The sequence below is a fragment of the Candoia aspera genome, chromosome 6 (assembly GCF_035149785.1).
Source record: "Candoia aspera isolate rCanAsp1 chromosome 6, rCanAsp1.hap2, whole genome shotgun sequence".
Taxonomy (NCBI): domain Eukaryota; kingdom Metazoa; phylum Chordata; class Lepidosauria; order Squamata; family Boidae; genus Candoia; species Candoia aspera.
The window spans coordinates 43,129,487-43,148,253 of NC_086158.1; the positions used below are offsets into that span (position 1 = coordinate 43,129,487).

An 18,767-nucleotide genomic window follows, 5' to 3' on the forward strand; every position below is an offset into this window, starting at 1 on the left:
CTTTCTAGTTCAGCCTTCCCTGACCTGGTACCCTCCAAAAGTATTGGAGTATAAATCCAGGATTCCTACTCAGCATGCTGGGAACTCCAATTCTACGACTTGTGGAGGATATCAGGTTGAAAAAGGCATCTCTGCTATATATTCTAGAAGTGGAATTTCTTCCTTCTTTTTGTCCAAACTCTGCAGCTCTTGGCAGGAAACCTGAGTATGATTGTTTTCAGTAGACTGTTTCAGGATTGATTTAATGCATGCTGATTTATTTACCATTTGATTTAATTATTTGTAGCATTTATTAGCCACAATACTCTGTGAGATATGGCACCCAAAGCAGCAGCCTTCATTAAATCCAAAATTTTAAATACTAAATTCTTACGAAGAATAGAAAGTCTATCTTTGAGGCTTCTGGGCATTGCCAGAGAAGTAGGAAAGACTAGGAATCATGTGCCTGTAGGTTTGTGCCTGCTTCTTCCTCTTCCTATCTCTTTCTCCTATATGAGCATTATTCTTAGCTGCCTACATGGATGAAAACAGAATTGATGGCTGGCATCTCAAAGCTGTCAGCAAGGATGGTTGGATTTGGCTGAAAGATCAGAATAACAAAGGGTCTATCTACAAGAACAGCCTTTCCCAACCTGATGCATTCCCAATCTGAGACTATAATTGTCATCAGCCCAAGGTAGCATTTTTATCTTGGGATAGTGGGAGTTGTAATCCCAACCCATCTAGATTGTATCTAGTTGCAGAAGGTGGCACTAGAGCAACCATTTTCCAGATTTCCCATCTTTCTTGATTTGCATGAGCTTTAGGAACTTTCTTCAAATCTTGATGGTACTAAACTAAGAAGAACTTGTTGGTCAGAACCCAGCTCACCCACCCACCATGGATACATGTTTCAGCTCCCAGCTTTGCTGTCATGTGTCACCAAGCAACTTTCCCAGAGGGCAGGCAACCATCTCTTTAGGATTCATTCACTATCTCAATATCACTGAATAGTGTGATGCAAGAGCATCTCAAATTGGTTTCATGTGTATAGATGTGAAGAAGCACTGTAAAAGTCCTCCTTGTGGTGCTGGCAAGAAGCTCATGTGGACCCATATGGCAGTATTTACAGTAATTATTACAAAAAGGTGAGGATGTATCAGATTGAACCAAATGACATGAATGACCAAATTCTGTGCCTGAATTAGGCTTTCTAAATACTAAATGATCCGTTTTTTCCTTGGGGCACACAGACATTGACATTCCCAATCCTTCCATTGTCAGATGCAGCTCTTTAATCAGAGATTTAGGTGTACCTTGTCTTCCAGACCTGCTACCATTTTGGATTTGCAGAAAGCAGTCTTTGTTACTAAGACCTGTCATAACTTGAGATTCCAGTTTCCCTAAATGGCGAGTATTTCTGATCTAGATGGTATAGTAAACTCAAATTCCTGGTTAAGAACCACATGCACTGGTGGCAGCAAACACACACTTGTCAACCTGACTTTGTGGCTTCTCATGTTCTGCAAACATAGCCAACGCTCAGCATATTTCACCTTCACAATGCTAAGAGAGCTTACGTTTGTTTCAGGTAGTGATGCGCTGACAGTGAACTTCATGACTGAATTCAGGGCTCTGCAATGCAGGCCCTAAAGCCCATGCAAGGCATTTCAGTGTATCTCATTATTACACCATTCACTGATTCACAATGTGTTTATCAGAGTGCCTTAATGGCTTCGCCTTCTACTTGGGACAGAGAGGTTCTGTTCATAGTGCTTAGGCTTTGGAAGACCTGCATGATAAAACTGCTGCTGCTGCTGCTGCCACCACCACCACCACCACCACTGCCTTTTTAAACTAACCATGTGATTGTTTGTGTTTTTGCAGGCAGTTTCTTGATTCGGATATGCCTAGGTATTATTTGTGAGCCTCCCCGTATATTTTATTTCCTCCCGTGCACCTCCTTCAAATCAGCATTGGGGTAGCAATGCTGTAGACTGAATTTACTTCCACCTACCCAAACACACCAGCTTCTTTCTCTTTTTCTCTTCTGCACCATTGGGCTTTGTTTTGTTCCATTTTGTTCCTTGGTTGTTGCTTTTTGTTAGTTTCCTTTCCTTTCATTTTAAAGGCCAGTGTTTCTCTTATTTCTGTCTCACTCCTATATGCCCTCTTTGGGGGCTGGGGGCTGGGAGCTGGCTTTTTTTTCCCATTTGATTTCCCTGTTGTAACTTTTTTTGTTCTCTGTCTGCCAAAAAGATGCTGGCCTGGCCTGCCCATACTGAAACTCCATCCCCTGCTTCTGGCTTTGGCAGTGACACAGCAGTTGGGCTGATGCAGGTTTCATGAGACGCTGTGCTCTGTGTGACTGGGGGTGGGAGAGGAGATTAGGGGAACCCCAGGATGGTGTGAAAGAGCCAAAGAGAGGGGCTTTTTTAACAGGCCTCCTAGGGAGTTTTCAGTCAGATTTGGGTGGCAAAAGCTGTTCAAAATCCAGTCTGGGGCAGCTGCACAAACTCAAGTATCAAATGGATTGCATGACTTGGATTGTGACAATGATTAGATATTAGAACAGCATCCCAAGGAGACAATAAAATTGCCAACTCTGCATTGCATGCTAGGAATATTGGAATTACTGAATACAATTCTTTAAATATTTAAGAGATCCTGGTGGTCTCACTGGCTGCAGATGATGGTATTCGTCCCACACATTGGGGAGACATCATGTTGAGGAGGAAGACTATGCTAGGTCAGAAGATTTAAGGAAATCTTACATTTTAACAGCAGCAAAGGAGCTAGTTTGTTATATAAAACATAAACAATTCTTCAAACATCTCTCTGTTTCCTCTCCCCAGTATAGTGATCTACTGTACCTCTCTTGTTGAAGAATTTAAAATCAAAGAAGGAAATCTAAAGTGGAAAACGGAAAGAAAAATTATCTGATTGATTAGTTTTCTAATATTTGAATTAGTCCCATTGAGCCCCCTGGAATCTAGGCTTAAAACTTCATTGTGTTTGTTTTAGAGATGTCAGTGATACAAAACACACCAAATGAGAATACAATACTTTATCCACTTTAGTTGCAAGAGAGTGTGCAGTTAACTGTGTTCTTAATTTATGAGGTCACTGTAAGAATTATGGTTTTATTGCAGTGCCTGCTAATTAATCATCCTGATCTAAAAGTTTGGTACAAAAAGTGCCATTAAAGGTAATTTGTCCTGATTACCAGGAAACACACTGAGACAATGACTTGGTCTCTAATATTTATTAGTAGTACTTAACAAGAATCCTAACAAACTGAGGAAGCGTGGGAAAACCCTGCCATATAAACCCCAAAGGTTAAGGCGGTCCCGATCTGTGTCTCTTTGAATGGCTGAACAGTTCCTCAGTGCTACGCATGCTCTTGACAGTCTGGGCGGGAGCCCCCTGCTCGCCATCCTTACTCATGACATAATTGGCTGGAAAATACCATGAATGAATCAGACAAGACAGGTATGGCCACTGTGATTTATGGCTCAATCCATCTAAAGTTAGAAGCATTTCCAGCCTTGGTGTCAGCATTTTAAGAGTTTTGTTCCTTCATCAGCTGTTTTCTGCCAATTTTTAACTGAGTTTCTGTTGCTTATTCTAGTCACCTTGATGGAACTGGTTTCCATTAATGGTTTACTGTATGATGTGGGTTTATACAATAAAGTTTACATCAAACTTTATATGATGGTCATCTGGAAGATGAAGTTGGTATGAGTTTTACATTTGGGGATCAGAAAGGATTATTTCATAATTATTAGAATGAATATTTCTATATAATTTGGGTCACCTTCTTTTTCAGAGCCATTTGGATTTATTTATTGCTGTACTTCTTCTCATCTTGCTGTAGCACTTTTGCATGGAACACCTTGCTTGTTCCTTCTTATTGATTAGGACATACCGTAATTGGTGAAATACACTTTTAAAATTGTTCAGTACTGCTCAATACAGTATCATTGCTTGGTACTGTTCAGAGAAGCTGCATTTTTTTTAGGGAAGTAGACTGAAAGTTTATTTTTCCTGTAAATCTCACCTTGCTGAAATCATTGTAGCACAGCCTCCCCAAATTTCATGCATTCCAGATGTGCTAAGACTACAACTCCAGGCTGCCAAGGAATTCAGGGACTGTAATCCCTACATGTCTTCAAAGCGACAGGTTGGGGGAGACTGAAACCCAGTTCTCACACTGGAAATCACAATCTGTTCAATCATGTCTGATTCTTAGAGACTACCTGGATAAGTCCCTGCAGTTTTCTTGGCAAGATTTTCAGAAGTGGTTTGCCATTGCCTCCTTCCTGGGTGAAAGAGAGCGGCTGGCCCAAGGTTACCCAGCTGGCAGATAATATAGGTGAAAGAAATCTAATTGAATTGACATGACTATTAGTCTTTCACCTAGAAAACAAGAGGGAAGTATTCAACACATGAAGCAACATGCTGGGTTTCCTATTGTGTACCATGTCCTTCTACTAAGAGAGTGAAGAGAGAACAGTATTGTAATTAACTATGGCTGGTCTCTTCAAATCTCCATGCATCCCTGTGTAGCTGCCTCTCTGGGTAGCTTTTCTCAGACACCTATAAACAATGCTTTCTGACATTTTAATTTCTTTGTGTATCTGTACGTGTGTTTGTCTTGGGTTGCCTTCCACTTATAGCATTTCACTTGGAAATGACACTAGGTATTTCTGTCTCACTTTTCTCTCACACCCTTGCTTGACCTCTTACCAGTTTCCCTCCTTTCCTGTTCACCTTTACACTCTTCCTGTCCTAAACTTGTTTCCTTCATTTTGAAATTTGTCTTCCACTTGCTTGTGTCTCAGTGAACTTAGTCTTAGCACTTTCGGTTTTTGCAAGATGCTTCAGATCTCTTAATGTAAAAGTGTGTGATGTTTAGAATTGGATAGTAACTGCGCATCAACCAATACTCAGATCCTCTTTACCAAGAGTCAGCTGTTGTTCTTAGAAATGAATCTATTGTTAATAAATTATCTTCCAACAGGTGGATTGGTGTCTCTTATTATTAAAGAGGCTTCTGACTATGTTGATGCTGAATGTTGGTGAGCTGTGATAGTGGAATGCCAGAAAATGTTTAAAACTTGAGGATGCTCATACAGAAATGAGAGAGAGTCCCAGTTTTTTTATCATGTTTGGAAAATAATTTCTGAAATGGTCTCTGATATATCAAACAATTTAAATTGAGCCAAATATGTTTCACAAGAAAAGAACCTTACATCTGAAAATGCTATTGAAAGTGAATAGATGGAAAATTGGGCATATGTTGCAATTATTGAAGCCCCTATCTCCTTTGAGTGTTCCAGCATGACAACAGCAGCTAGTATGCCATGCACTGTATTCTTTATGGAAATCCTGATTTCTGAAGTGGCATAATATTCCATAGCACTGCAGGGAGCTTATGGACTTTGCCCAAACAAGCTAGCTGTTGGCTTGTCCAAGCAATACAGGCAGGAAAGCCTGGAGTATATTCTGATTGGGCTCCGACTTTCATATACAAATGTGATGGCTTGTACGTATAAGGCTGCTATGAAGAGCAGATATTATTCAAATGTGGAATGAGAAATGAGAGTGACTGTCTCAATCATAATACCCAGAGTTCAGGAATTATGCAAAAATAAGCAAGCTCATCCTTCTTATTAAAAATTAGGGCTTTAAGTTTGATTGTTTTATTTCCAGTGAAAACATTTTTATAACATTGCAAGATTCTATCACTATTTTATGAAATCATTAATTTTATTCATAGGTGGGTCGCACAACTTCATTTATCATTTTAGGGTCATGGCACAGCAAAGTTTGAGAACCTCTGGACTAATATCTATAGAATGTATTTTGTACATTAAGGATTAAAGGAATAATAGTCCACAATTTTGGTAATTGTGGTTATGTGCAAAAAACAAACAGAAAACCATGGTAAATTAGCTGAAAACACTTTTATGAAATAACAAACTTCTGGCCAAGCTAATATTGAAAATGTTTCTAGAGATGTGGAATTGAATGCAACACTGAGCATCCTCACTTTTTCTTTTTTCTGATTATGTGTGCCAAAAATTAGTATCTCCTTCCAATGGAAGAAAGATTATTTATTTTAATATGTTTGACTGAAGAGATGTGGCCTTGGAGTGCTTTAGGCAATATTTTAAGGTGACCAATTATTTCTAGTTCAAGGAAGGATCTTTTTCGATTGCTATCCAAGTGTCTTCTTCTTGCCCACTTTCTCTTTTAGAGGGCATCTTAAATTGCATTTTTGGATTATCGCTGGCAGGAGTGGGGTGGGGGTAGTGTATCCATCCTGGCTTTTCTTGACATCTTGGCAGCTTTTGATACCATCAAAAATCAGCTCAAGGGGTTGGGAGTGGGCAGCACTGTACTGTGTTGGTTCTCTTCCTTCCTTCGGGTCCAATACCAGTCAGTGTTGATTGGGAGTGAGAAGTCCCACCCTCTGCTCCTACTATGTGGGGTGCCTCAGGGTTTGGTGCTTTATCCACTTCTGTTTAACATCTACATGAAACCACTGGGGAAGATCATCCGTTGCCATGGGGTGAGGTATCATCAGTACCTCTCCACCCCGGCATACTAAGCGATGCTGCCATCCTGGTGCCTGGAGGCTGTGGGGGTCTGAATGGGGAACAACAGGCTTCAATTGAACCCTGGCAAGACTGAGTGGTTTCAGGTTTTAGAGACTTCCAAATCTGGGACTTTACCATCTTTGGTACTGGATGGGGTGGCACTGCCCCAAACAGACCTAGTGTGCAACTTGGGGGTTCTTCTGGACTCACAACTCCTGCTTGAGGAGCAAGTGGGAGTCGTGGCCAGGAGGACCTTGCACAACTAGGTGTTCTGTGCCAGTTGTGCCTGTCCCTGGATTGTGAGGCTTTGCTCACAGTTACTCCTGCCTGGTCATCTCCCGAATGGACTAACCCGGTATGTGGAGCTGCCCGTGAAGAGTACCTGTAAGCTTCAGCTGGTGCAAAATGCAGCAGCATGGGCAGTTAAATATACCCCTAGGACACATGTTACACCTCTGCTCCGTGAGCTGCATTGGTTACCAGTTTGCTTCCAGGTCCAATTAAAGGTACTGGTTTTGACCTTTAAAGCCCTACATGGCATGGGGCCGGGTTATTTGAGGGATCACCTCTCCCCTACTACATCTACTCGTCCCATCAGGTCTGGCAGGAGAGGCATATTGCGGGTCTCATCTGCTAAGGAATTCCATCTGATGGGACCTACAAGACAAGTCTTTTCTGCTGCAGCACCCACTTGGAACATCATCCCCCCCGAGGTGAAGTTAGCCCCACCCATTATGGCTTTCCAGAAAGTCCTCAAAACCCGTTTTTTTCATCAGGCCTGGAGATCCCTGACAGCAGGGAGCCTGCACGGTGGCTACATCATGCATAATATTCTGATTTCAACCCCCTTGCAATTTTGGTTTTAATCATTAATTTAATTTTTTAACTGGTTTTATAATATGTGTAAATCTTTGGTTTTATTGTACACTACCCAGAGCCACCTTGTGTGAAATGGGCAGCCAAATAAATTTGATAAATAAAAAAAAATTAAAAATTCCAAGGTAAGAATGAGGCAATAGATCTCACAACCGCTTAGGACTATTTATTCAGAAGTATGGAGCAATGGGTGCTATTTCTATCAATAGAAATCTGATACACCCTCAGCTCCAATCCTCTGTTTATAGTTTAATGCCCCATGTCTATGTAACTCCCTTTTCAAGTGCTGTCTTCCTCTTTCCGTTTTTTTGTCACCCTCTCCTTTTTCATATTTTCTGTGTAGCTGAAATCATCTCTATCCATATGCGACCAAATTTTTTAAAAAAGGATCACAGAATTCATAGCCCTAAGGCCTTCCTTGAGAATTCCCAGTGATGCTTTCACTTTTGCCTTTCAAAACAAGGTACTATTTTTGAGCCAGAGTACTCCAGGATGGCTACATCATTCAGACAGATCTCTGTGTGTGTGTGTGTGTGTGTGTGTCTTTGTGCATGTTTGTGTTTTGTTGCTGTTAACAATGTTTTGGTAATAGTTTGTAGCCTTTTTTTAACCAGGCATCTTGCTTTTTCTCTGCAGAACATTTTACCAGTTTGAAGCAGCGTGGGATAGCTCCATGCATAACTCTTTGCTCCTGAATCGTGTCACCCCTTACAGAGAAAAAATCTACATGACTCTCTCTGCTTATATTGAGGCAAGACCTATCAGTACCTTCATAATACCCTCTGTTCAAATGTCAGATGAACATTGGCATCTGTGGGGCAGTGTGTCAAAATTTGTAAGATGCCAAGCACAGCCTCATGACCCAAGCCCACCCTTTTCCACATGCATGCAACCAGGAATATACGGTAGATCAACTTGAGATAGTGTTCAATACTTTGTTACCAATGATAGCCACCCTTGGCTGATGTTGAGAAAGCTACCTGAGGCTAGATCTGATTAGGAGCTAGATGAGTTTGAAGGATGTGGGCTGGACTCAAAATCCCCCAAAACATCTCAGAGGAAGACAGCAACAGACTTATGTAGGGTTGCAAGAAAATTACACAGACATAGACATGTAATCACCAGTTTAAGCTTGGTTTGAGCAAATTTTTAAAATATTCACTGTATATTAAGAATATGCTCTCATTTCAGATGGAGAACTGCACGCAACCAGCTGTGGTCACCAAAGATTTTTGCATGGTCTTTTACTCCAGAGATGCCAAACTCCCTGCTTCTCGATCAATCCGCAATCTTTTTGGAAGTGGAAGCCTTCGAGCCTCAGAAAGGTAAGAAAGGCCAAAAGTCAAGCATATCTTATTAGGGAAAGAATACACTCCTGATCAACTGACATGGAGACTGTATATATACATCTTAGTAGAAGTTAACTATATTACCTTCACAGTTTTAACTCAGGGCTGTTAGGCTCCATATGAAACTTTAAGCTTAGTATTAAAATACATAAAAATAGAGTTCATTCCCCTCCATCTTGAAAGATGAGGTGGAGTAAAATGATTCCTTGAATGTACCATATGCATAAGAATGGTGTATCTTCTATTAGCTTGATCTGTTTTTCACTCTTTTTGCTACAGTAACCGTGTGACTGGAGTCTATGAGCTCAGCCTTTGCCGAGTTGCTGATGCTGGTAGTCCAGGTAAGGTCTGACATTATGATAGGTCTCCATGAGATGTTGAGCTTATATTTAAAAGGGATAAAGCATTAGAAGGCAAGACTTAATTGTTCTCATAACATATACAGTATAATATTAATGTGTTGCATGTGCTTTATAGATCACAGGTTGTGATGAATGCCTATTCTAAAACACTCTCAGACTCATGAGCAGGAATTCAAAGATATCTGATTTATTAAAGAATAGTATGCAGGATCACAAAGAAAGCTGAGAATGATTAAAGCGCGCCAAATGCAAACTAAAAACCCTCTGTGCAAATGAGATCCCTCCCCCCGTAGAATCTTCCCAAGTTCACAATCCCAGGTGCTCCTAACGGCTTCTGATGGTCTGCGGGAAAAGTCCTTGAACAGAGCCCATAACCCAAACACATTCCGTTGTAATGAACATAGATACAGAGCTTGGTACAAGGTTTCACAGCAGCTCCCTCCTAAACAGAAACACGCGTCAGCGCCATGGCATGTGAAACATTACGATGTACAGTGCACATTGAAACAGTGAACATGACACAGGTATGCTGAATAAAGATTTCTTCTGTAGGTATGCAAAGGAGACGAAGGCGTGTGCTGGACACCTCTGTGGCCTATGTACGAGGAGAAGAGAATTTGGCTGGGTGGCGACCCCGTAGTGACAGTCTCATCTTGGATCATCAGTGGGAACTGGAAAAACTAAGTCTTCTACAGGAAGTAAGACTCTAGCCTGAGGCCCAATAACTCTCAATTTCACATCAATTTAGCCTTGCCCAACTAATGGGGCAGGTGGTGAGGGTGGGTGAATGTAGGGTAAAATACTTAAAACATCTTACCCATTCTGGATGCCCTCTAGATGTATGAATTCTAACTTGCTGAATTCCCCACCCAGCATGGTCATTCCTTATAATGGAAGATGTCTACAGCAAACTAGCCTTCTTTGTTTGTTTCTTCAGCTTATATGTTGCTCCATTTCCAGAGACTCTGAGCAGCTAAACTACTCTTTACATGATTTATAAAAATGAGAAGTGGTCTGTGACACATACAGCCTTTTGTCATGAAGCATAAACAATAGTGTTTGTTACAGATAATGCTAACTATTCAGTGCTATAAAAGCAGACCAAGGAAGGGTTATCCAACCCCCCTTTTTCACATATATCTATTTCAGACTAGGCAGGTTCATTAGCTTCACTGGAGAATGGTTTAGGAGTAATTCCTTTAACACAACAGAAACCACTGCCCATGTAGCAGCCATGTCCTCCTCCGCCTTAAAATCCATTTAGGGAAAGGCTTTGTGTTTTTGCGGCATTCAGAATAATAGAGAAAGCACATGGCATCATGTGATCAGCTATTATGATATACAAAAACAGTTTATTAGACAATTTCATGACATTTTTAGTTCCTTCTCACTCAGTTATATCAGAGGACCTCTTCATATGTCAGTTTCTTAAACAGAGATGAATTAAGAAAAATATTTTTGCCCAATTCCTGTGTTGTGATTTATATGGGGTCTCTTACATAGGGATTATTCTTTGTGTACTCTATGCATTTGTGAGCTAAACCTGTAAGAGGTTTTTTTCTGTAGGTTGAGAAAACGAGACATTATCTGCTCCTGCGTGAGAAGCTAGAGACAACTCAGCGCTTAGGTCTAGATTCCCTGTCCTCAAGCTCCAGTGAAGATTCAGATTCCCGCAGCACATCTTGTGTCTCATCTCCGGTCTCTGCAGATGGTACCCCAGAAGGGAGGCCTTTACCTCTGGATATTCCTAGTGAGAGGCAGAAAGAACTTGCAGTCAAGGTATAAGAAACAGAAGGTGCCAGTCTCCTGGGACTGGGGGGGTGGGGGGTGGGAGGTTGGCTTCCTATTTTCTTTAAGTATAAGATGTGATGGGTGTTGCTGTGCCTGCATTCTGAAGGCATGTGGCTATTGTCTGCAAGTTCCAGTAATATTTTTTTCTGAAAGTAATAGCCATTTCTAAATGAAGAGATAAGCTTTCTTAGCAGGAAAGCTTTTGTAGCAAAGAACACTGCCTTAACTTTCTCTTTCTTAGTTTAGATTTTTCACGTACATAATAGCATCTGTCCCAGAAAGCTAAGAGAACACACTAGATAGGAAACTAAAAAAATAGTTTATTGACAACAAGAATAGGACAACAAAAAACTCCTGACTGAACCTAGATACATTTATATCCAGTGCCACCTAGAGTCTAAACTTTATAATGGTATTATTTACACACCACTTCTATTAGGGCTGGTGACATGGCACAACTACAGTGTTAAAGGCCCATTGAAAATAACGGTAGATTTCTCGATGCAGGTACACAATGGCGATTTTCAGCAGCACTAGTTTTTATCATCAGTTATGAATACCTATTTTGTGCTTTTAGAAAAACTTACCCCTTTCCCCCAGTTCTTCAAAGGGCTGAACATTTGAGTGAAGTCATTACAAATCTTTGCTGCCCTTGGAGAGAGAAAGAGAGAAAGGAGGGAAAGAGATAGATGGACAGGCAGACAAAAAGGCAGGAAGACTGTCTATAGGAACAAAAGTTATCCGACCTTGTTCTACTATAGTTAATTCTGTTCTTATCAGGATCAAACCTCTGTCTTTTTTATTTTTCCTTTTTCTCCCCCCCCCTTTTTGCAGTGCTTGCGCCTTCTTACACACACTTTCAACAGAGAGTATAGCCATAGCCATGTGTGTGTCAGTGCAAGTGAGAGCAAGGTAAAATACATTCTGTGCTTCCATTTTTTTCTACTGTCTACTTATCTTTTTACTGCTGTTATTAGCCCCCATATGTGAACAACTAATCCATTTCAGAATTAACTCCCAGAGTATGAACAGGGCTTACATTTAGCTTGGGCTACATTTGATTTTGGGGCAAAAGAAGAGAGTAACTTATATACAGCAAAGTACCACATTCTGGTAACCATGAAATGATGAAGTCCTACTACATCTGAGAATGTTCTTATCCTGAACTACTACTTTGTGTTGTGGAACAAGCTGCAATTTTCCCTGAACAGAGGGCTTATTCCAACTTCATTCTGATGCCCTGAGCTCATAATACATTTCTCTCATTCTTCATGTACTCCCTTTAAAAGAGTAAGTGACAAATGGACATAATTTTTAGACTTTAGGGTGGCTGTTTTTGAGAAGGTCCTGAACATATGGTAGCAAAGGTGCTGATGCATGCAACCAAAATTTGGAGGTATTTGTTTTCAGGTGAGCAAATTCAGTGATGGACTCTTTTTATACACAGCTGTCTGAAATGTCAGTGACTCTGCTGAGAGACCCTTCCATGTCAGCCCTTGGTAGTGCTACTTTGACCCCCTCCTCAACCTGTCCATCCCTGATTGAAGGCCATTACAATACTACAGAAGCCAGGTAAGAAAGGTGGCAAGCCTAAAAAGGTCAGCCTTCTTTATGTATCAAAGGTGCATAGTTTTACTAGGAAAAACAAAGACCATTGGTCAAAATGTAGTTGAAGTTACGAACCTGCTTTTCCTCTGCAGAACTCTCCAGCTCCCTTCCAGAGTAGAAAGTCCTGAAATTGAGCTCACAATTGAAGGAGAGAAGAAGAAATCCCCTGCTTGTGGGCCCGAGGATGATAAGGAGATCCAGCGCCTGTTGGTTCCTGATATTCAAGAGATTCGGGTCAGGTAAAAAGTATGGGCATGTGGAATGATTAGCAACTTGGTCAAAACTGTGAGTTTTATTCTAATCATTATGATGGTCTGAGCTCATAATACATTTCTCATCTCTATCTCTTCCCTTTAGAAGAATAAGTGACGGGGAAACATACTTTTTTAGACTTTAGGATTATACTGCAATCCTCTGAAGTTAGTAATGAGCAGACTCTACCTTTTTCTCCAATAAATTGAAAATAGTTTGGCTTATCCAGACACCGTTGTGCTTTAGATAAAGATACAGTTAAGAGTGTGATGGATTCCATTCTCTCCCCAATGCCTTTTTTAAAATACTTTTTATCCCACCTTTATTTTTTTTTTATAAATAACTCAAGGCGACAAACATACCTAATACTCCTTCCTCCTCCTATTTTCTTCACAACAACAACCCTGTGAGGTGGGTTGGGCTGAGAGAGAGTGACTGGCCTAAGGTCACCTAGCTGGTCTTTCATGCCTAAAGTGGGACTAGAACTCACAGTCTCCTGGTTTCTAGCCCAGCACCATAACCACTACACCAAACTGGCTGCTTTTATAACCTTTATAACTTTATAAACTGCCTTTATAGGGTAGCTGCTGCTATTTTGACAATGGCAAGGAAGGAGATTAAGAAGAAAAGGTGAGAATGAGAGAGGATAGAAACCTTTCTCTGGAGGTTAGGGCAGCTGCAGCCAGTACTGTGTAGTACAGAACTTAGAGAATGAAGCATTGTGGAAAACTAGTGAAAGAGCATTGTATGGCTATTTGAGTCTTCCTCCTTTCGTGTGTGGAAAGAAAAAGACAAAATAAATAATGAAAAGACATTGTAACATCTAGTTCCCCATAAAGTTCAGTAAGCAAGACAATTTAAGTTTGTTTGAGAGCGCTCTTGGGTTTTTTTGGCTTAAATGAAAACCTGAGCTAGAGATGAAACTGAGAATATTATATTTCATTCTGTTTGGAAGACAACCGTAAACAAGTTTATATTATGAATCCAGGAAATACAGTCTTCAGCAACTGCTGTGGTGTAATATGTTTCAATACCAAAACTAAATGAATGGTGTCACTTACTCTTCTCTCCCATTCCTGTTGTCAGAAGTAGTAGTGAAGGTATTTCTGAAAGAAAATCTGTTATCAGCTCACATAGACAGAATGGGAGCAAGATTATCTGACCTTGAGTAAAAACTAAACTGATCTTGGACTGTCCCTTATCTTCAGGAAATTTATTTAATGTAATATTTAATTACATTTAACTCAGGAGTGCCCAGACTTATATTTTGTTCCAGCCCACTTAGCTTTTGCTTTTAGAGGTCCATAAGAGACAAGAGGTTGCTAAATATGTGTGTGTGTTGGGGAAGGACAAGTGCACATCCTTCATTTCCTATAATTTGAACACTGATTTAAATTCTTCTCCTTTTAAGAAAATCAATCCATAACCATATTCAACTATTGCCTGAAGTAGACATTTTCTCTGGTATAACATTGAAGTGTTTAGCCCAAAATAGTAGAAGCGTTACTTTGCTTGTAACCTTACTGCATAGTAGGGATAGTTGCATGAAGAAGAAACCAAGGGCACTCATAATAAGCCAGTCTTCCAGATGTGCCGGTGACCACAAAGCTGTTCCACACGGTTGATTATTAAGCACACACTGTGCAGTTTGTGTGTAATTACTAAGTAGGATGCCAATGTGTCTCCTCTGCAGCCCCATTGTCTCCAGAAAAGGCTACCTACACTTTCTGGAACCCCATACAAATGGATGGGTGAAGCGCTATGTGGTTGTGAGACGCCCCTATGTCTACATCTACAACAGCGACAAAGATTCTGTGGAGAGAGCAGTCCTCAATCTCTCATCAGCTCAGGTGGAATACAGTGAAGACCAGCAGGCAATGCTAAAAGTAAGAGCAAATTTGGTTAAAATAAGTATGCCCGCAACAAATGCTATGGCCTTTTAAAGATTCTGAGGCAGTATTCACACAGCACATTGGATCATAAACAAGCCAACTAAATTTTAGTTTAGTGTATTGGGTGAATTCAGCCCATCTAGTCAGTTAATGGTTCAATGTATTGTATGAACTCAGAAACTGCTGAGTAAACAACGCTTCACACATGCGTGAGTAAAGGGCATGCGGTGCAAGCACAATGTGAGAATCCTGGGGATAGAATATTCATTTGGGTTCTCTTCTTTTCACTGTAGTGAGTCCATGTAATTTTTTCTCTGTTGTTTTTTATCCATTGAAGTCAGTGGCCCAGTAAATACAGAAATAATTCTTTGGATCATATTTTAACAACAAATTAGTTTTAATGCACTAAACTTGAAATATCAGTCTATCCAATCACCCTAAATATCAAATCATAGTTTGGATAGGGTCCCCCTCCACATGCACAGCCAGTAACAATGAATCCCCTTGCCTTTTCTTTAAAAAAAGATCTTTATCAAAGCCATGGTTGGCTCGCTGGAACAAGTTCTATAAAGAGAAACAGAGACTTCAGTTAAAGGCCAGAATGCAAATCAGAATCATCCTGTCTGTAGGTCCACATCCAGTTTCTGCCTTAAATTTTGTTCCTATTTACATTTAAAATACTCGTAGGCCACGACAGAGGAGGGGCCTGTCATTTTCCTCCCATTTGCAGGTCTTGCTCAGGATGATATATCAGCACGATTGTTTCCGAATAAGTCCTATCTAGCCTATCTGTTAGTTCCCCACTGCTCTGATAATTTCAGGCTCTGCCATTCTATGCACACAGTATTATATTTTGACTCTGTTCTAAGTATGCTTGGAGGCCACATTCAACATACAGTATATAGAAGTGCCACATTTTGCAGTAATGGCACTCTGTGCCAAAGCCAAAAATATATTCTGCTATCAGATCTGACATGTCCTTTGTATAAACTTAAATATGATTGATATGAATCTTCTCCCTCCAAGGCCCATTGGTGCTTGCTTTCTTTTAATAGTAACGTTTTTAAAGATTATAATTACAGCAGTAAAACCTAATACAAACTAAAAAAAGAAAAGAATAAAAAGAAAAAGTAGAAGGTACAGAAAAGAAAAAAAAAGAGAAAAAATAAAGAGAAATAGTAAAGAAAGAAAAAATAATATAGTAAAGAAAAAGAAAAGAAACATATAAAAGTGATTTTCCACCTTCATCACAACAAGTTTAAACAATTTTCGTAACTTATTGCCTTCTCTTAAAATGCAATAAATGATTCCTTCTTCCCATATCCCATCTCTTATCTATAAACAAATCCTTAAAGACTCATCATTTCAGTCCTGATGTTAGCAAAAGTCCATAAGGGTTACCAGAGATAACAACATATCTATTTTACCTTGCTCAAATAAACCAACTTTGCATTCCTTCCTTTTACTTCTAACATCTTTAGTCCCTTCAAATAATGTTGTAGAACTTGATTTCTTTTTATTTTTTTCTTTGTCTCTTCTCACAGAATTCTTCAAAACTTTAACAAGCTCTTTTGTAAATCCAGTATAGGAAAATTACCCAGGTCACTCTCTTAGTTTGTGTATCCCTAAAAGGGATATACAAATATTCTTTGTATATCCCTTTTAAGTATTAAGACATCAGCCAGTTTCTTTTGTATGTCCAGTATAACATCTTTTTGCATGTCATTCTTGTAGCCTGTCATTTTTAAATTCATTTTCAAGTCAGTCTCAATCTTGTCAAGTAGAACTTGCTCCTCTTCCATAACATCTTTTAAACACATTTTATCTATAGAGGCAGACACTTGTAAAATTAACTTCTGGCTCCATTGTTCAAAAATATCCTTCAATATAATATATCCAGCGTTAGAATATTTTGCTTCATTCTGTAATTGTCGGTCAAGTTTGAATGTTCTTCTCCTTTAATTGTAATAGTTAGTTCCCTCTAGTTCCCTCTAATGTCCAATTTTTAAAGTCTTATCTTATTCTTTAAAAAAAATCAAAACAAAAGCATTTTCCCACAGGAAGGATTCTTTATAATTAATTCCAAAATCTTATTTCAAAATTATCTGGACTCTTAGTCCATTTGTAACTTTCTAAAATCAAAGTTTTAACCACCCTTTTGCTGTTTATTTCCCCACCCCCAACATTAAGTTCTTAAACTTGTAGTTAAAACTTCTTTTGCTAAGAATTGAAGGAAACTTACCCAGAGCTATAAAACCTGTTGATCCAGAGGTTCCTAATAGCTGAAAAGCTGTTAACAAATAATTTCCAAAAGTGATTAGAAGTATGAGAACTTAGTGTCTTTCAAAGGTGGTGACCACGGTTTGAGCAAGATGGCTATTCCCTCATCTCCCAGAGCTCTAAACCCACCAGCAACCAGACTGCTCTCTTGTGGTCTTCTTGTGAGGAGCAGCTGTCTGGAGCACTTGTGGGTGATCTCAAGTCCTCTCCCTGTCTGGAGAGGAATTACGAAGAGCTGGTCTACTTACCTGCTCTTCACTCCACCACGGTCATCTGCTTCGTTTTTCGCGGAGCCGTCTTAGGTTCTGCCATTTCTTCCCTGGAAGCTGTCCACTGGTGCTTTATTTACTTCACTTTCCTTTTCTAGGACATACAACAGCAATGCTGTTATGGCATCAGTGTAAATAGGAACCAGATTTAAGGCAGAAAATCAGTGTGGTCAAGATGATTCTTCAGACTGTCAGATAAACATACTGTCAAAGTGATGGTAATAAATAGTTTGATGAATGGAGTTTTGAGGATGAGAACAAAGAACCAAACCCATTCTGGTTAATGTAGGTTGCAAGTCCCATATTAGCGAAATAGCATGTGCAGCAAATATTTCAGAACCAGGACTGTTGCAGTGTGAATTGTTGAGACTGTATGTAAGCAAAACATAGGTTCTGGGATCACAAGACTTGACTCCTGTGATCTGTAGTCATTATAGTTGCAGTCATTATATACTGCAGTCATCCTGTTCTTCTATCAATGAGTCTAACTTGCAACTTCTTACTTGTTTTAGACCCCTAACACTTTTGCAGTGTGCACTGAACATCGTGGAATTCTGCTGCAAGCAAGCAATGATAAGGACATGCATGACTGGCTGTATGCGTTCAACCCTCTCCTGGCTGGATCGATAAGGTATTTGAATCACTAACCCTCTTTAGAATGGCTTTCCAATCTGGTTTCCTTAAGACAGTATTTTTTTCAATCTTGGCGAGTTTAAAATGGGTAGACTTCAACACCTGGCTGGAGAATTCTGAAAGTTGAAGTCCACCCATTTTAAACTCGCCAAGGTTGAGAAACACTGCCTTAAGTTGTCTTGGACAAGCCTCATTAGACCTGTTGGATAGCTGGCTTAAAATTTTGGAAAGAACCAATTGGAAAAGGCTCTTCTAAAAGAAAAGTTCAGGTAGCCCTTGCTTAATGACTGCAACTGAGACTGGAATTTATGTCACTAAGTGATGCAGTCATTAAGCGAATCATGCTCTTTTGGGGGAGATGGGCGGTAATTAAATTTGAATAATAAATAATAAATTAAGCGAATCATGCAGTTCCCTATTGATTTTGCTTATCTGAAGCCAGCCAGGAAGGTTGAAAATGGCAATCACGTGACCACAGTACACTGCAACTGTCATAAATGTGCGATGGTTCCAAGCGCCCGAATCGTGATCATGTGACTGCAGGGACACTGCAACGTCATAAGTGTGAGGAGCAATTATAAGTTGGGTTTTTTTGGTGCTGTCGTAACTCCACAGTTGCTAAATGAATGGTCGTTAAGCGAGGACCACCTATAATGCTGTTTCCTTTAGTACTAGGTACAGTTTCAGATGCATAACCTCTGATTCAGTTGAGTTACCTGTAGTGGCTGGAAGTCTGAAGAGTAGTTCCTCCTTTGCTTGATTATTTTTTCTGAAGCCTTTACATTTTTCCTGTCTTGGCTTCTCCAACAGATCCAAACTGTCTAGACGAAGAACAGCCCAGACAAGAATTTAACTTAAAAGAGCTGCCCAC

The 18,767-nt window shown here is 39.9% G+C and overlaps 1 protein-coding gene across 1 annotated transcript in view; it reads left to right on the forward strand.

The window, feature by feature from the left end:
• KIF1A (kinesin family member 1A) overlaps positions 1–18,767 on the forward strand; it is a 115,264-nt gene extending 96,497 nt beyond the window's left edge. Inside the window, exons 39-49 of the mRNA XM_063306893.1 lie at positions 8,097–8,211; positions 8,652–8,785; positions 9,089–9,150; positions 9,724–9,869; positions 10,738–10,950; positions 11,797–11,874; positions 12,410–12,534; positions 12,663–12,809; positions 14,516–14,708; positions 17,776–17,894; positions 18,707–18,767. Of these exons, the coding sequence (XP_063162963.1) occupies positions 8,097–8,211; positions 8,652–8,785; positions 9,089–9,150; positions 9,724–9,869; positions 10,738–10,950; positions 11,797–11,874; positions 12,410–12,534; positions 12,663–12,809; positions 14,516–14,708; positions 17,776–17,894; positions 18,707–18,749 (1,375 nt within the window). The 3' untranslated portion in view covers positions 18,750–18,767. The remainder of the gene's footprint in view (positions 1–8,096; positions 8,212–8,651; positions 8,786–9,088; positions 9,151–9,723; positions 9,870–10,737; positions 10,951–11,796; positions 11,875–12,409; positions 12,535–12,662; positions 12,810–14,515; positions 14,709–17,775; positions 17,895–18,706) is intronic.